Below are 15262 nucleotides of genomic sequence, written 5' to 3'. Positions count from 1 at the left end.
TTTCATATGGAAAGTCTAATAAAGATGAACAAACTCAACTAAGGCTGCTTGCTTTGGTAGGTACAACAATCAATGGATGATAGTCGACTTCAAGATCTTCGTTCCAGGACAAGTACACCTAGAACAAGGGCTTTTCACAGTTTTGGAGCAAATACCGTAAGTGTGCTTCTATTTAATGTTCATCATTTTAAAGAGATAGGACAGAAAATCTGGGTATGGTTCACCAGCTGTGCTTGAGGTCTCTTATGTACTTAAATTGGTACATAAAGTACAGGCTTAGAATCTGCTAGATAGTTTGTAACTAATTTAGTATTACTTAATTTAGTTGTACTATCGGTTCTTAAGGAAAGATTTAGCTAGTAGGTCGTAAGCTATCTGTAAAGTAAAGCTTAGTCTCATAATATCATGTGTATCTGGTGATCCAAAAAGCAGCCTTACAAATTGGAAACGACTGAAAAGCCATTCTGTTTTTCAGGGATATCTTGTTACGGTTGATGTTTACATTTATGCATTTGGCAGATGCTTTTATCCAAAGTGACTTACAGTGCACTTATTACAGGGAGCAACCTGGAGTTAAGTGTCTTACTCAAGGACACAATGGTGGTGACTGTGGGGATCGAACTGACAACCATTTGCTTAACAGTGGAGTGGTGGTGGCGTAGTGGACTAATGCACATAACTGGTAATCAGAAGGTCGCTGGTTCGATCCCCACAGCCACCACCATTGTGTCCTTGAGCAAGACACTAAATCCAAGTTGCTCCGGGGGATTGTCCCTGTAATAAGTTCACTGTAAGTCGCTTTGGATAAAAGCGTCTGCTAAATGCATAAATGTAAATGTAACAGTTCAGCGATTTAGCCCACTACGCCACCACCACTCCAAATTGAAGATTAGTGTGGCATAACTGTGAGTGGTAATAAATTACATTTCCATTGAAATATGATACATAACAAATGAGTAAATATAATAAATACTACATTTTGATATGTAAATAATCCTATTTATTAAAATAAATAAATACTAATACAACAGACACTCACAGCCCGGCCCCACCCTCCTCGTCGTCACACTGTTATCTACACTACAAGCTGCTAACTACATTGAAACTATTCAGGGAAAAAAAAACATTTTTAGAAATGTATCGGATTAGATTATTTAATAATGCAATCAGACTTAAATAATATCACCTGAGAGCTGAATATTTAATTAGGGTGACATTCCCTTACAAAAATTAGCCATGAGTTTACTAGAGTAACAGTAGTTTAACCCTGGAATTTGTAGTAAAACCATAGTAAACACAAAATGAACCATGGTTACGTCAGTCTTACAACAGTCAGTATTACTATAGTAAAACCATGGTTCATTTTTGTAAGGGTTACACATATAGGGTGACACAATTATACTGAACATAAATTCTAATTAATATACAATAATAGACTAGAAAAATGTGTGTTTTTTACAGCATCACAGCCGTGGCTCTATTCTGAACAGAAAGTGATTCTATGTAACTCCTTATAATATGGTTATCAGGAATGGGTTTTTGATAAGTTTTATAAACTTAATCTTGATGAAATCTTATTTACATGATACTGGTGTAATCTAATGCAGTCTTGTAGAAATATCTCATTTAGTGGCACTCCACAAAATAAGCTCTGATCATTTCAAACAGTGATTTGTGGAATGGGGAGGGCGATGAGCCCGAATGACGGATTTGTGTTTGATCACTTGGATTGGCTCAAGCATGCTTAATAATATAGTCACAAATAAGTTATTCTAAACACCCATTGAATAGTGATATCTCTTTGTTCAAACATCAGTCAAAACTTTTAAATGCTGAATACTTTCTTCAAGAATAGACCTTATTCATAGTAGTGCCATCTTTTTTGTGGTGGGAAAGAAACCTAGACTGTGAAGGATAGACTTACCATCTCTTCAGTGGCACAAACAGTATAAAGCTGTATAAAGCACCTTGATCACATCTGATTTTCCACTACTCGTGTTGTCTGGAGTTCTTTGTATACTGAATATACTTTTCAATATTCAGATATTTTTTCAATGTTGGGGAATGATCCAAACACTTTAAACTGCAGTACAGCCCATTGAAGAAACCGTGTCTATCCCTCACAGCCTCGTTGTCATTCTCATTCAATATAAAATATGGTGCTAGTGTGTGAATAAGGTCAATAAGGGTGCATTTCCAAAGAATAGTTTTTTTTAATCACCATCTGCACGAACAGCCAAAGACACTGCATCCCATGCTTTTGCAATTGCAGATTTATCCTTCTAAAAAGGAAGTAGACGGTCACGGAACATACTGTTCTCCACAATAAGTCTTGTATCGTATAAGAATAATGTAAATTCTAAAATGACTCACCATATAGGCTGTCACATGTAATTATTCATAGGGCAGCACACTCTGCTATATGTTGGTAATGCTGTTAACCATTTAGACCTGCTCTCTATATAATAGTTTATAATAGACAGTTTTATTTTGTATGTTAAAGCTTATAACTTGTACTATACTGTAGTTTTAATGGATATAACCATACTTCTGCATAAAGTGTATAATTAAAATATTTCCATTTTACATCTGACAATAGTATTTCTTTTTCTTATCGTGTTTTTCTCTGTGCTCTAAATTATATGAAAAAACAGTAGACTTCAAATATATGCTTATTCTGTGCAGTGGATAGTTTTTTTGGTCCAATTACATTCACATTGACCATCAACATAATGTAAAAGTAGAAACCCCCGCTGCACTGCAACTCGCACTGCTCGAGCTTCAGATGTGAATGCTCTAACCTGTTATAATGGATGCTGGAAAAAATATACACTGCTCAAACCTTTTCTTTTTGTACTGGTTCCGCCTAGCAGCTGGAGTTTGTTTTGTGTGATATCATTTCTTTGACGTATCAAAGCAATTTGCTTAACGCTTTTTAACGTTAACATCTTTTTTCTGTTTGTTTAGTTCGGGGGGAAGTTTGGGGTTTGAGTGTTACACTAATGTTGGAATGTTGTCTTTATAATATTGTTTTTGACACAATCTATTTTTTCTAATATGTCAAATGTTAATATGAGTGGATTATCTCTCTCCATGTGGAATGTGAATGGGTGGGGACACCCCATAAAAAGAAGGAAGGTTATTCATTTTAAGAAATATGATATTGTATTTTTTCAAGAAACGCATTTTTCCCCACAGGAAGCTATGGGTTGGGTATGTTTTTGTTAGTGCTGGCTCAAGTAAGGGGGGGGGGGGGGTTATTACATTGATAAGTAAACATCTACAATTCAAATCTAATTTTAAAGATAAATTAGGGAGAGTCATTATTGTTTTAGCAGAAATTCAATATTTATGCACCCAACGCTGATGATCAGGGCTTTTTTATAGATCTTGAAGGGATGTTGCAAGCCGCTGGCACCCCTCATGATATAATATTGTGAGGAAACAAATCTTTTGATGGACTCAGTCCTTGATCATAGTGAAGCAAAAGTGTTCAAGCTCCCTAGAGCAACAATGATGCTTCTACATAAAGCATTCACTTCTACATAATTACTTTTTATTTTGGAGTGATTTTAAGTAAGAACTTGTTCAATTCGAGTAAAAGGAAAGTGCAATCTACATTTAGCAATCCAACAACAAAATAAATGAAACAATGTAAAATTCAAGTCACTTTCAGAAGGAATAACAAAACATTGTGCAACCTCGAGTTTAGCAGTCCAACATAAAATTATTTTACAGTAAAATTAGTGCACTTTGCACTGTTACCTGATTGTGTTAATTATTGTCACTTTATACCTGGCTGCTACCTCCAATAACTGCTATGTGCATAGAGCACTATCTCATAGTATGTTATGTTTACATTTAGCATTTTTAGAAACTGTCATCTTTTTGCACTACTGTGTACTGATCGGCGCTGCACTGTCTCACTGTGCCTATTGTCCTGTTAATTTTTTGTAATTTATTGTACTGTCCCGTACTTTTTGCACACGTTTGCACATGCACTTTATATAGGTATGTTATTTAGTCTGTGTAGTCTCATGTGGTTCTGTTTTTGTCCTATGTTGTTTTATGTAGCACCATGGTCCTGGAGGAACATTTTCTCGTTTCACTGTGTACTGTACTAACTGTATTTGGTTGAACAACAATAAAAACCACTTGACTTGACGTTGTTCTCCGCCTCAAACTGAGCACATCTGGAAGGGAGGCATCTTTGTCACAGGCAACTGATGTTGTCCTGTAGTTGGTGATGGCCTGGATGCCCTGCCACATGCACCGTGTGTCGCCGCTGTCCTGGAAGTGACTGGATTCTCTGGGCGTGTGCGCGCTTTGCCTCTCTGATGGCCCGGGACAGTTTGGCCCTCGCTGTTCTTATGGCCACCTTGTTATCTGCTCTGAAGGCGTAGTCTTGGGTCCTCAGCAGCGCACGCACTTCCGCATTTATTCACGGCTTCTGGTTGGAGCATGTGGTGATGGTCTTGGAGAAAGTGACATCATCAATGCACTTGCTGATGTAGCTGATCACTGATGCTGTGTATTCCTCCAAGTTGGTGGAGTTGCCATATGTTGCAGCATCCCTAAACATGTGCCAGTCAGTACACTCAAAACAGTCCTGAAGAGCAGAGATGGCTCCTGCTGGCCAGGTTTTCACCTACTTCTGAAGTGGTATTGTGCACCTGACGAGTGGTTTGTATGCTGGGATTAGCATAACCGAGATGTGGTCTGAGTAGCCTTGGTGTGGGCGGGGCTCCGTCCGGTACACATCTGGGATGTTTGTGTAAACAAGATCTAGTGTGTTCGCCCGTCTCGTTGCAAAGTCTACAAACTGATGGAATTTAGGGAGCACTGTCTTGAGATTTGCATGGTTGAAATCTCCGGCAACAATAAACAGTTTGCATTTCGCTAATAGCCCCATACAGTTCACCAAGCGCTTCCTTAGCATTAGCACTGGGGGTAATGTAAGCTCTGGTTATTAAGATTCAACTTTATTGTCATTGTGCAGAGTACAGGTACAGAGCCAATGAAATGCAGTTGTTTTCGCATATCCCAACCAAGCTGGGGTCAGAGCGCAGGGTCAGCCATGAAACAGCGCCCCTGGAGCAGATAGGGTCAAGGGCCTTGCTCAACAACAGTGGTATCTTGACTGTGCTGGGGCTTGAACCCCCGACCTTTCGGTCAATAACCCAGAGCCTTAACCGCTGAGCTTCCACTGGCCTATATAATGACAGTGGTGAATTCCCGTGGTAAATAAAAAGGTCTGCATCTAACAGTCACAAGCTCCACCAGAGATGAACTGTAGCTAGAGACCAGCATAGAGATCTTGTACAATTCCATGTTGATGTAAACACACAAGCCACCACCACGAGTCTTACTGCACAGAGCTGCATTTCTGTCTGCATAAAATGAGGCGAGCCCGTCTAGCTGAATGGCGGCATCCGGAACTCTGTCGCTGAGCCATGTCTCATGCTGGAGTCGGATGTAGTCCAGTTTATTGTCCAGAGAGCAAAAATTTTAGAACAGTATAGACGGGAGAGCCGGCCGGATAGGGTTTGTTTTTATCCTACCATGGACCCCACCCTCTTGCCGCACTGCCGCTTCCTCGCACACCGCTTGCGATGTCCCCTCCCCTGTCCACCGGCATCATGCGACACCAAGGACTGGAGGCCTGGTCTCCGCAGCAAACGGAGCTCATCATGCAGCTTGGTTGCATGGATCTTATATTTGAGCAGTGTCTGGCGATGGTAAACACGAACACCGGATGCTCCGATGTCCGTGTGCCGTAAAGGTCCGGCTAAGTAACAAAAATAGCACCATTTTGTATCCGGAGTGGCCGCTGCGTTCTACCGCGCCGCCATCTTAGATCAGTTTCTTTCTTTTTTACAGCAACCGGTAGCGGAGGTACAAACAAATGGATTAATTTCAGATTATTTTACTCTGGATAGGGGCACCAGGCAGGGTTGCCCTCTTTCCCCCTTATTGTTCTGTCTGGCCCTGGAACCATTAGCAGCCGCGGGGTAGTGATGAGAGGTATGGCACATAAGCTTTTGCTTTACGCAGATGATATTTTATTATTTGTCTCCAACCATACTTGAGCTATGCCTCCACGGAATTATTATTTCCTTTTCTAATTTCTCAGGATACAGTGTTAATTGGTGTAAATCCGAAGCTGACAGCATACTGCCCAGTAACGGCTTTCCAGCCGGGCGCCTTCCAGTGGCCCAAACAGGGCCTTAAGTATTTGGACATTTTATTCCCAGCAAATTTGTCTGATTTTGTTAGTTAATTTTCACTCCTTAATAAAAAAATGTTTTCGAGCGATGTGGACAGGTGGGCTTAATTACATTTATCTATGATTGGGAAGGGTAATGTTATTAAAATGAACTGTATTCCAAAATTTAACTACCTGCTACAATCTCTCCCTATAGATGTCCCCCTCTCTTATTTCAAGCAATTTGATAGTATAGCAAAGTCCTTCATTGGGAATGGTAAATGTCTTGGATTCTAAAAACCATCAAGTCTTCATCTAGAGATGCAAGGGTGCGCCTTATACAATTCAAGAATTTACTTTGGACCGCCTCTAGATTGTATAGGCTTGGTCTTACAGACACACCCACCTGCTGCCGATCCCAATCAGAAGATGGAGACACGGCCCGTGTTTTTTGGTTGTGTGTTCAGATCCAAGAGTTTGGTGATTGGGGAGGGCTGGCATCTGTAAATGAGAGAATATTAACAAAAGAGACTTGGATGGCTTTATCTCATCCATGCAATGCATGATTAGAATTAAATGTAAATGTTTATTGTTTTATATCAATAACAGGAAGGATATTAAGAGACATTATTCAATGACAAAAAAAATAAAAATAAATACAAATGAAAATTACTTTTATGTTTGTTTCCTCTAGTGGAATGATTGTAACAGCTGATAAAACTGAAGAACTATTCAAGACTGGCTACTGGGCCAGCTACAATATCCCGTGAGTATGCCAACAATCAGCAGATATAAAGCTTGTCTCAAGACAATTCCACTAAATAAACATGGTGTAATTAAATGTGATTAGTTCTCAATCTTGAGAATCTCTATAGATACATTTTGTCATATTTTCAGCAGTTGAAATGATCTCCGCTCTTGAGTCATCCTAGTTAATGCACACTTCAAGCATAAAACAGATTGAAAAGAAGAATACATTGTCTGTTTTAGGTACTTTGAGGATGTGTTTAATGCAAGTGGAGGTCAGGAGCTGGTTCAGAAGTATGGATCCTGGTTCTCCTTCAGTGAGAATCCAAGAGCACAGATCTTCCATAGGAACCAAACACTCGTTACTGATGTGGAGTCTATGGTGCGTCTCATGAGGTAAGATCTGCTGTTTAATGATTTGTGTTCTTTCAGTTCATCAGTGTTGGAGAGTAGTAAACTATAAGTAGCAACACTACTTATAAGTTGTTCTGAACAAGCTTTTGAATAGAAACAATGGATTTCTATGGCACTATTCACACCTGGGATAACAATTTGTCCTCCGACAATCTCTTTTTAGAGAGACAACTATTTTTTTTATTATTTTTTATTTTATTTATTTTTTAAGACTGCTGGAATAAACTGACTGACCAATAAGATAAGAGTTCCAAGAGTCACTGCTTCTGTACAATCCATTCCATTGGTGGTACTATTCGACTTGCAAACACCGGCATTGGATGTGCAGATTCTGATGAGTTTACACACTCCCGAAAATTAAAAAATTGCATTAAAAATAGCAGTGAGGTACAGCAATTCATTTGGATGAAACTTGCAGTAAAACATTGCATAAAAAATAGTCTTTATATACAAATGTACCACACTTTATAATTTTTATAATCAGGATAATAAAAACAAGTATTTCAGTTACAGTGCTCTTTTGCTCATCGCAAACAAAAAACCCTGAATTCATACAAATATGCAATAATTAAATAAAGAAAAGACTGTGAACCCATATTTTCTTTTATATTATTTTTATGCATCATTTTATAGAAAAACAGTTTTTACTTAATGTACATTATATCACATATACTGTATGTATATCACTGTACCTTGTTATATTATCTAGGCATTAATAAAAGAGAAGCTGGGTCCAGGAATATGTTTGATATATACTCGTATCAAAATATATGTATAAAGACACAGGATGTAAATTGATGCAACAGCATTCTCTAGTAATATCACTCACACAAAACACCGATTCTGTATTCCTCAAAATGTATCACAAACATGGAAATAACATAATGAAACAGTTATGCCAAATGAGGTAAATAAATGCCTTAACAGCATTGAAAATATTAATCTCATACATTGAATGCTGATTGCTGAAAAGAATAAAGGTCTGATTTTCCTGTTGTTGTGAAGCGCAAGCCTGAAAAACTGGGCGGTTGATGAGATGTGGCTAGTGAAGTTTTTCTGGTCTTCAAACACCACTCCCAGATTCCTGGCTGTTGGTTGGCATCAGTATTGTTGAACCATAATGAATTGTGAGATTGTGGTCAACAGATGGGTCGGCTTGGATCACCAGATATTCTGTCTTGGCAAGGTTGAGTTGAAGGTGATGTTCCATCATCCAGGCCGATATATCTGAAAGGTCCTGATATGAATGGTCCCTTTTTCAGCAGTTTGTCTCACAAATTGGTCTCGGATTTGTGTAATAAGCTAATTTTCTTATGATCGCAAAACACAACATTTGACATATATTATTGTAAAGACAGTTGTAGAGCTGAGGGACGAATCAAACACACTCTCCTAACCCATTCTCTCACATATAGTGCTGGGAAATCCAAATGATTTAAGTGAATCTTTTGGGCAGTTCGTGTAAATTAGCCAGTTAAAATAAACGGTTCCCTTTTATTTAAGTTTGGGAACTCATTTAACAAATTCATTTTAGTGAGTCGATTCTTTCAGTCCGTTCATGTAAAAGATCCAGAGTACATAAACGATTCACTGATTTATTTGATACCACACAGCCTAAAATGGATTTTGCCTTCTTTTTAAAGTGAAATATTTCATTAATTGGTGCCGTTTATCACTATATTTCAATATTTCAAGATATTCCATCTTGATCCAAGATGGCGGCGCGGTAGCATGCAGCGGACACTCCGGATCCACAATGGTGCTATTTTTGTTAAAATGCCCGACTTTTGCAACACATGGACATCGGCGCAACCGGTGTTCGTGTCTACTACCATCGCCAGACACTACTGAAATATAAGACTCATGCAAAAACCAAGCTGCATGATGACCTGCAGGAGGCGCTACGTGTACTCTGCTTGCTGCGGAGACCAGGCCTCCAGCCCTCGGCGTCGCCTGATGCCGGTGGCCGGGGGAGAGGACGTCGTAAGCGGTGTGCGAGAAAGCGGAAGCGCGGAAAGAGGGCGGGGGTCCATGCTAGGCTAAAAACAAACCCAAGCCGGCCGGCTCTCCCGTCTATCCTGCTCTCAAGTGTTTGCTCCCTGGACAATAAACTAGACTACAGTGAGGAAAATAAGTATTTGAACACCCTGCTATTTTGCAAGTTCTCCCACTTAGAAATCATGGAGGGGTCTGAAATTGTCATCGTAGGTGCATGTCCACTGTGAGAGACATAATCTAAAAAAAAAAATCCAGAAATCACAATGTATGATTTTTTTAACTATTTATTTGTATGATACAGCTGCAAATAAGTATTTGAACACCTGAGAAAATCAATGTTAATATTTGGTACAGTAGCCTTTGTTTGCAATTACAGAGGTCAAACGTTTCCTGTAGTTTTTCACCAGGTTTGCAGACACTGCAGGAGGGATTTTGGCCCACTCCTCCACACAGATCTTCTCTAGATCAGTCAGGTTTCTGGGCTGTCGCTGAGAAACACTGAGTTTGAGCTCCCTCCAAAGATTCTCTATTGGGTTTAGGTCTGGAGACTGGCTAGGCCACGCCAGAGCCTTGATATGCTTCTTACAGAGCCACTCCTTGGTTATCCTGGCTGTGTGCTTCGGGTCATTGTCATGTTGGAAGACCCAGCCTTGACCCATCTTCAATGCTCTAACTGAGGGAAGGAGGTTGTTCCCCAAAATCTCGCAATACATGGCCCCGGTCATCCTCTCCTTAATACAGTGCAGTCGCCCTGTCCCATGTGCAGAAAAACACCCCCAAAGCATGATGCTACCACCCCCATGCTTCACAGTAGGGATGATGTTCTTGGGATGGTACTCATCATTCTTCTACCTCCAAACACGGTTAGTGGAATTATGACCAAAAAGTTCTATTTTGGTCTCATCTGACCACATGACTTTCTCCCATGACTCCTCTGGATCATCCAAATGGTCATTGGCAAACTTAAGACGGGCCTTGACATGTGCTGGTTTAAGCAGGGGAACCTTCCGTGCCATGCATGATTTCAAACCATGACGTCTTAGTGTATTACCAACAGTAACCTTGGAAACGGTGGTCCCAGCTCTTTTCAGGTCATTGACCAGCTCCTCCCGTGTAGTTCTGGGCTGATTTCTCACCTTTCTTAGGATCATTGAGACCCCACGAGGTGAGATCTTGCATGGAGCCCCAGTCCGAGGGAGATTGACAGTCATGTTTAGCTTCTTCCATTTTCTAATGATTGCTCCAACAGTGGACCTTTTTTCACCAAGCTGCTTGGCAATTTCCCGTAGCCCTTTCCAGCCTTGTGGAGGTGTGCAATTTTGTCTCTAGTGTCTTTGGACAGCTCTTTGGTCTTGGCCATGTTAGTAGTTGGATTCTTACTGATTGTATGGGGTGGACAGGTGTCTTTATGCAGCTAACGAACCCAAACAGGTGCATCTAATTTAGGATAATAAATGGAGTGGAGGTGGACATTTTAAAGGCAGACTAACAGGTCTTTGAGGGTCAGAATTCTAGCTGATAGACAGGTGTTCAAATACTTATTTGCAGCTGTATCATACAAATAAATAGTTTAAAAATTAAACATTGTGATTTCTGGATTTTATTTTTTTTAGATTATGTCTCTCACAGTGGACATGCACCTACGATGACAATTTCAGACCCCTCCATGATTTCTAAGTGGGAGAACTTGCAAAATAGCAGGGTGTTCAAATACTTATTTTCCTCACTGTATATCCGACTCCAGCAGGATACGCAGCATGAGTTTAGAGACTGCTGCGTCTTTGTTTTCACGGAGACGTGGCTCAGCGACAGAGTTCCGGATGCCGCCATTCAGCTAGACGGGCTCGCCTCGTTTCGTGCCGACAGAAATACAGCTCTGTGCGGTAAGACTCGCGGTGGTGGCTTGTGTGTTTACATCAACACGGAATGGTGCAAGAACTCTATGCTAGTCTCTAGTTACTGTTCATCGCTGTTGGAGCTTGTGACTGTTAGATGCAGACCTTTTTATCTACCATGGGAATTCACCACTGTTTGCATAACCGGAGTTTACATTCCTCCCAGCGCTAACGCTAAGGAAGCGCTCTGTGAACTGTATGGGGCTATGAGCGAACTGCAGAACGCTCACCCCGACGGACTGTTTATTGTCGCCGGAGATTTCAACCATGCAAATCTCAAGACAGTGTTCCCTAAATTTCATCAGTATGTGGACTTTGCAACGAGAGGGGCGAACGCGCTTGATCTTGTTTACACAAACATCCCAGGCGCGTACCGGGTGGAGCCCCGCCCACACCAAGGCTACTCAGACCACATCTCTGTTATGTTAATTCCAGCATACAGACTGCTCGTCAGACGCACAAAACCGCTTCAGAAGCAGGTGAAAACCTGGCCAGCAGGAGCCATCTCTGCTCTTCAGGACTGTTTTGAGTGTACTGACTGGCACATGTTCAGGGAGGCTGCAACATATGGCGATTCTACCAACTTGGAGGAATACACAGCATCAGTGACCAGCTACATCAGCAAGTGCATTGATGATGTCACTTTCTCCAAGACCATCACCACACGCTCCAACCAGAAGCCGTGGATGACTGCGGAGGTGCGCACGCTGCTGAGGTCCGAGACTCGCCTTCAGAGCAGGCGATAAGGCAGCCCTAAGAACAGCTAGGGCCAAACTGTCACGGGCAATCAGAGAGGCAAAGCGCGCACACGCCCAGAGAATCCACAGTCACTTCCAGGACAGCGGTGACACGCGGCGCATGTGGCAGGGCATCCAGGCCATCACCAACTACAGGACAACATCAGTTGCCTGTGACAAAGATGCCTCCCTTCCAGATGCGCTGAACGACTTCTATGCTATGTTTGAAGTGCAGAACGACGTGATGGCGAGGAAGTCCACCCCTCCTCCCAATGACCAGGTGCTCTGTCTTACCACGGCAGATGTGAGGAGAAAACTCCGTAGTCAACCCATGGAAGGCTGCTGGACCAGACAACATTCCTGGCAGAGTGCTCAGAGGATGTGCAGACCAGCTAGCAGATGTTCTTACCGACATCTTCAACATCTCTCTGAGCAGCGCCGTCGTTCCAACGTGCTTCAAGGCCACCACCATCATCCCCATGCCAAAGAAGTCTTCAGTGTCCTGCCTCAACGACTTCCATCCCATCGCACTTACACCCATCATCATGAAGTGCTTCGAGAGGCTCGTCATGAGGCAGATTAAGACCCAGCTGCCCCCCTCACTAGACCCACTGCAGTTTGCGTATCGTTCAAACCGTTCAACGGACGATGCCATCACCACAACCCTCCATCTGGCCCTCACCCACCTAGACAATAAGGACTCATACGTTCGAATGCTGTTCATAGATTTCAGCTCAGCATTCAACACAATCATTCCCCAGCACCTGATTGGAAAGCTGAACCTGCTGGGCCTGGACACCTCCCTCTGCAACTGGATCCTGGACTTCCTGACTGGGAGACCTCAGTCAGTCTGGATCGGGAACAGCATCTCCACCACCACCACACTGAGCACTGGGGCCCCCAGGGCTGTGTGCTCAGTCCACTGCTGTTCACTCTGCTGACTCACGACTGTGCAGCAATGCACAGCTCGAATCACACCATCAAGTTCGCCGATGACACGACCGTGGTGGGTCTCATCAGCAAGAACGACGAGTCAGCATACAGAGAGGAGGTGCAGCGGCTGACGAACTGGTGTAGAGCCAACAACCTGTCCCTGAATGTCGACAAAACAAAAGAGATGGTTGTTGACTTTAGGAGAGCACAAGGTGAACACACTCCGCTGAACATCGACGGCTCCTCTGTGGAGATCGTCAAAAGCACCAAATTCCTTGGTGTTCACTTGGCGGAGAACCTCACCTGGTCCCTCAACACCAGCTCTATCACCAAGAAAGCCCAGCAGCGTCTCTACTTTCTTCGAAGGCTGAGGAAAGCACATCTCCCAACCCCCATCCTCACTACATTCTATAGAGGGACTATTGAGAGCATCCTGAGCAGCTGCATCACTGCCTGGTTTGGGACTTGCACCGTTTCGGACCGCAAAGCCCTGCAGAGGATAGTGAGGACAGCTGAGAAGATCATTGGGGTCTCTCTTCCCTCCATCAAAGACATTTACAAAAAACACTGTATCCGCAAAGCAACCAGCATTGTGGACGACCCCACACACCCCTCACACAAACTCTTTACCCTCCTCCCGTCTGGCAAGAGGTACCGAAGCATTCGGGCCCTCACGGTCAGACTGTGTAACGGCTTCTTCCCCCAAGCCATCAGACTCCTCAATACTCAGAGACTGGTTTGACACACACGTGTCCTGATTTGCACTTTAATTACTGTCACTTTATAACTGTCTGCTACCTCAATAACTGCTAAGTATTCTATGCACAATCTCATAGTATGTTATGTTTACATTTTTAGAAACTGTCATCTTTTTGCACTACTGAGTACTGGTCGGCGCTGCACTGTCTATTGTCCTGTTCATTGTCAGAAATTTGTTGTACTGTCCCGTACTTTTTGCACATGTTTGCACGTGCATTTTATATAGGTATATATAGGTTTTTATATAGGTATTTTATTTTGTTGTGTTGTCTCATGTGGTCCTGTGTTGGTCCTTTGTTGTTTTTATGTAGCACCATGGTCCTGGAGGAACGTAGTCTCGTTTTGCTGTGTACTGTACTAACTGTATATGGTTGAAACGACAATAAAAACCACTTGACTTGACTTGATATTTCGATTTAGTTCTATAAGAGTGTGTTTTCCAGTGTTATTGGTGTATAGTAAGTATAAATGTATGTTTAATTGAATGTCATCACCCTATTTGTAAAATGTACCATGGTTTACTATATTTAGTTATATTGAAGTAACCATGACTGTAGGAACCATGATTCAGATTTTTTTTGTGGTTACTATGATTTTTATGGGTAAGAAAAACATGTTTAAACCAGAATCCCTCCAATAGTGGAGCCTACAAATTTAGCCTAAAATAGCGTAATGCGGTGCTCCCACAGACATTCTATGGCGGTACACTAGCGAGGAGACGAGAAGCTATTATTTTAATGGATGTTTATGGAGGAGATGCTTAAGTGTGCTGAATAAACTGGTTTTGTGATGAAACAGCTCATCACTTAATGAATTTGACCACCTGCCCCCTAATGTTCAACATGCTTTACACTAAACAATTCTTATGGAAAGAACTATGTGTGGAGTTTAAAACGATATAATTTATGTTTTAAAAGAGAAGTGGAGTGGTGGTGACGGCGTAGTGGGCTTAAAGCACATAACTGTTAATCAGAAGGTCGCTGGTTCGAATCCCACAGTCACCACCATTGTGTCCTTGAATAAGGCACTTAACTCCAGGTTCCTCAGGGGGATTGTCCCTGTAATAAATGCACTGTAAGTCACTTTGGATAAAAGCGTCTGCTAAATGTAGGTGCAGGAGAAAACAATGCTAAATGCAAACATTAAAAATGAGCTATGTAACAACTCTCAACTTTTCAAATTGGGGAGAAAACACTTTCCAATTTAGTTTTTTTTTATGTCAATGACCGTGCATCCAATAAAGCTGATCTTTCACCTGGTAGAAGCTAACCAAATTAAGCAGATGCCAACATGGACTAGGGGATGCAAGGTTGTGTGATGTCCTCCTCCTCGAATATCAGGAACAAAACCATGCAAACTAAAAGAAAACTTGTCCAAGACTACATTAAATACAGGTTTACCTTCAGCCAGGATAATTATGGTTTGAAAGCACTGCAGTATGTTTTGTGCGGCTGCCAATATTCTTGAAACCACTGAAACACAAGAGTCGTTTACAAACCCAACAATAATTTTGCATATTACTGGGCAGATGCAGTTCGTGGAAATATAAATATTATTAATATTAACCGGATTAT

The 15262-nt window shown here is 41.8% G+C and overlaps 1 protein-coding gene across 1 annotated transcript in view; it reads left to right on the top strand.

Annotated features, from left to right (window-relative positions):
* Positions 1-15262, top strand: part of plbd2 (phospholipase B domain containing 2) — a 30515-nt gene that overhangs the window by 9662 nt on the left and 5591 nt on the right. The window contains exons 8-10 of the mRNA XM_052148739.1: positions 61-156; positions 6900-6971; positions 7196-7348. Of these exons, the coding sequence (XP_052004699.1) occupies positions 61-156; positions 6900-6971; positions 7196-7348 (321 nt within the window). The remainder of the gene's footprint in view (positions 1-60; positions 157-6899; positions 6972-7195; positions 7349-15262) is intronic.

The sequence above is a fragment of the Xyrauchen texanus genome, chromosome 18 (assembly GCF_025860055.1).
Source record: "Xyrauchen texanus isolate HMW12.3.18 chromosome 18, RBS_HiC_50CHRs, whole genome shotgun sequence".
NCBI classification, from domain to species: Eukaryota; Metazoa; Chordata; class Actinopteri; order Cypriniformes; family Catostomidae; genus Xyrauchen; species Xyrauchen texanus.
This window is presented reverse-complemented; position numbering and strand designations above follow the sequence as displayed.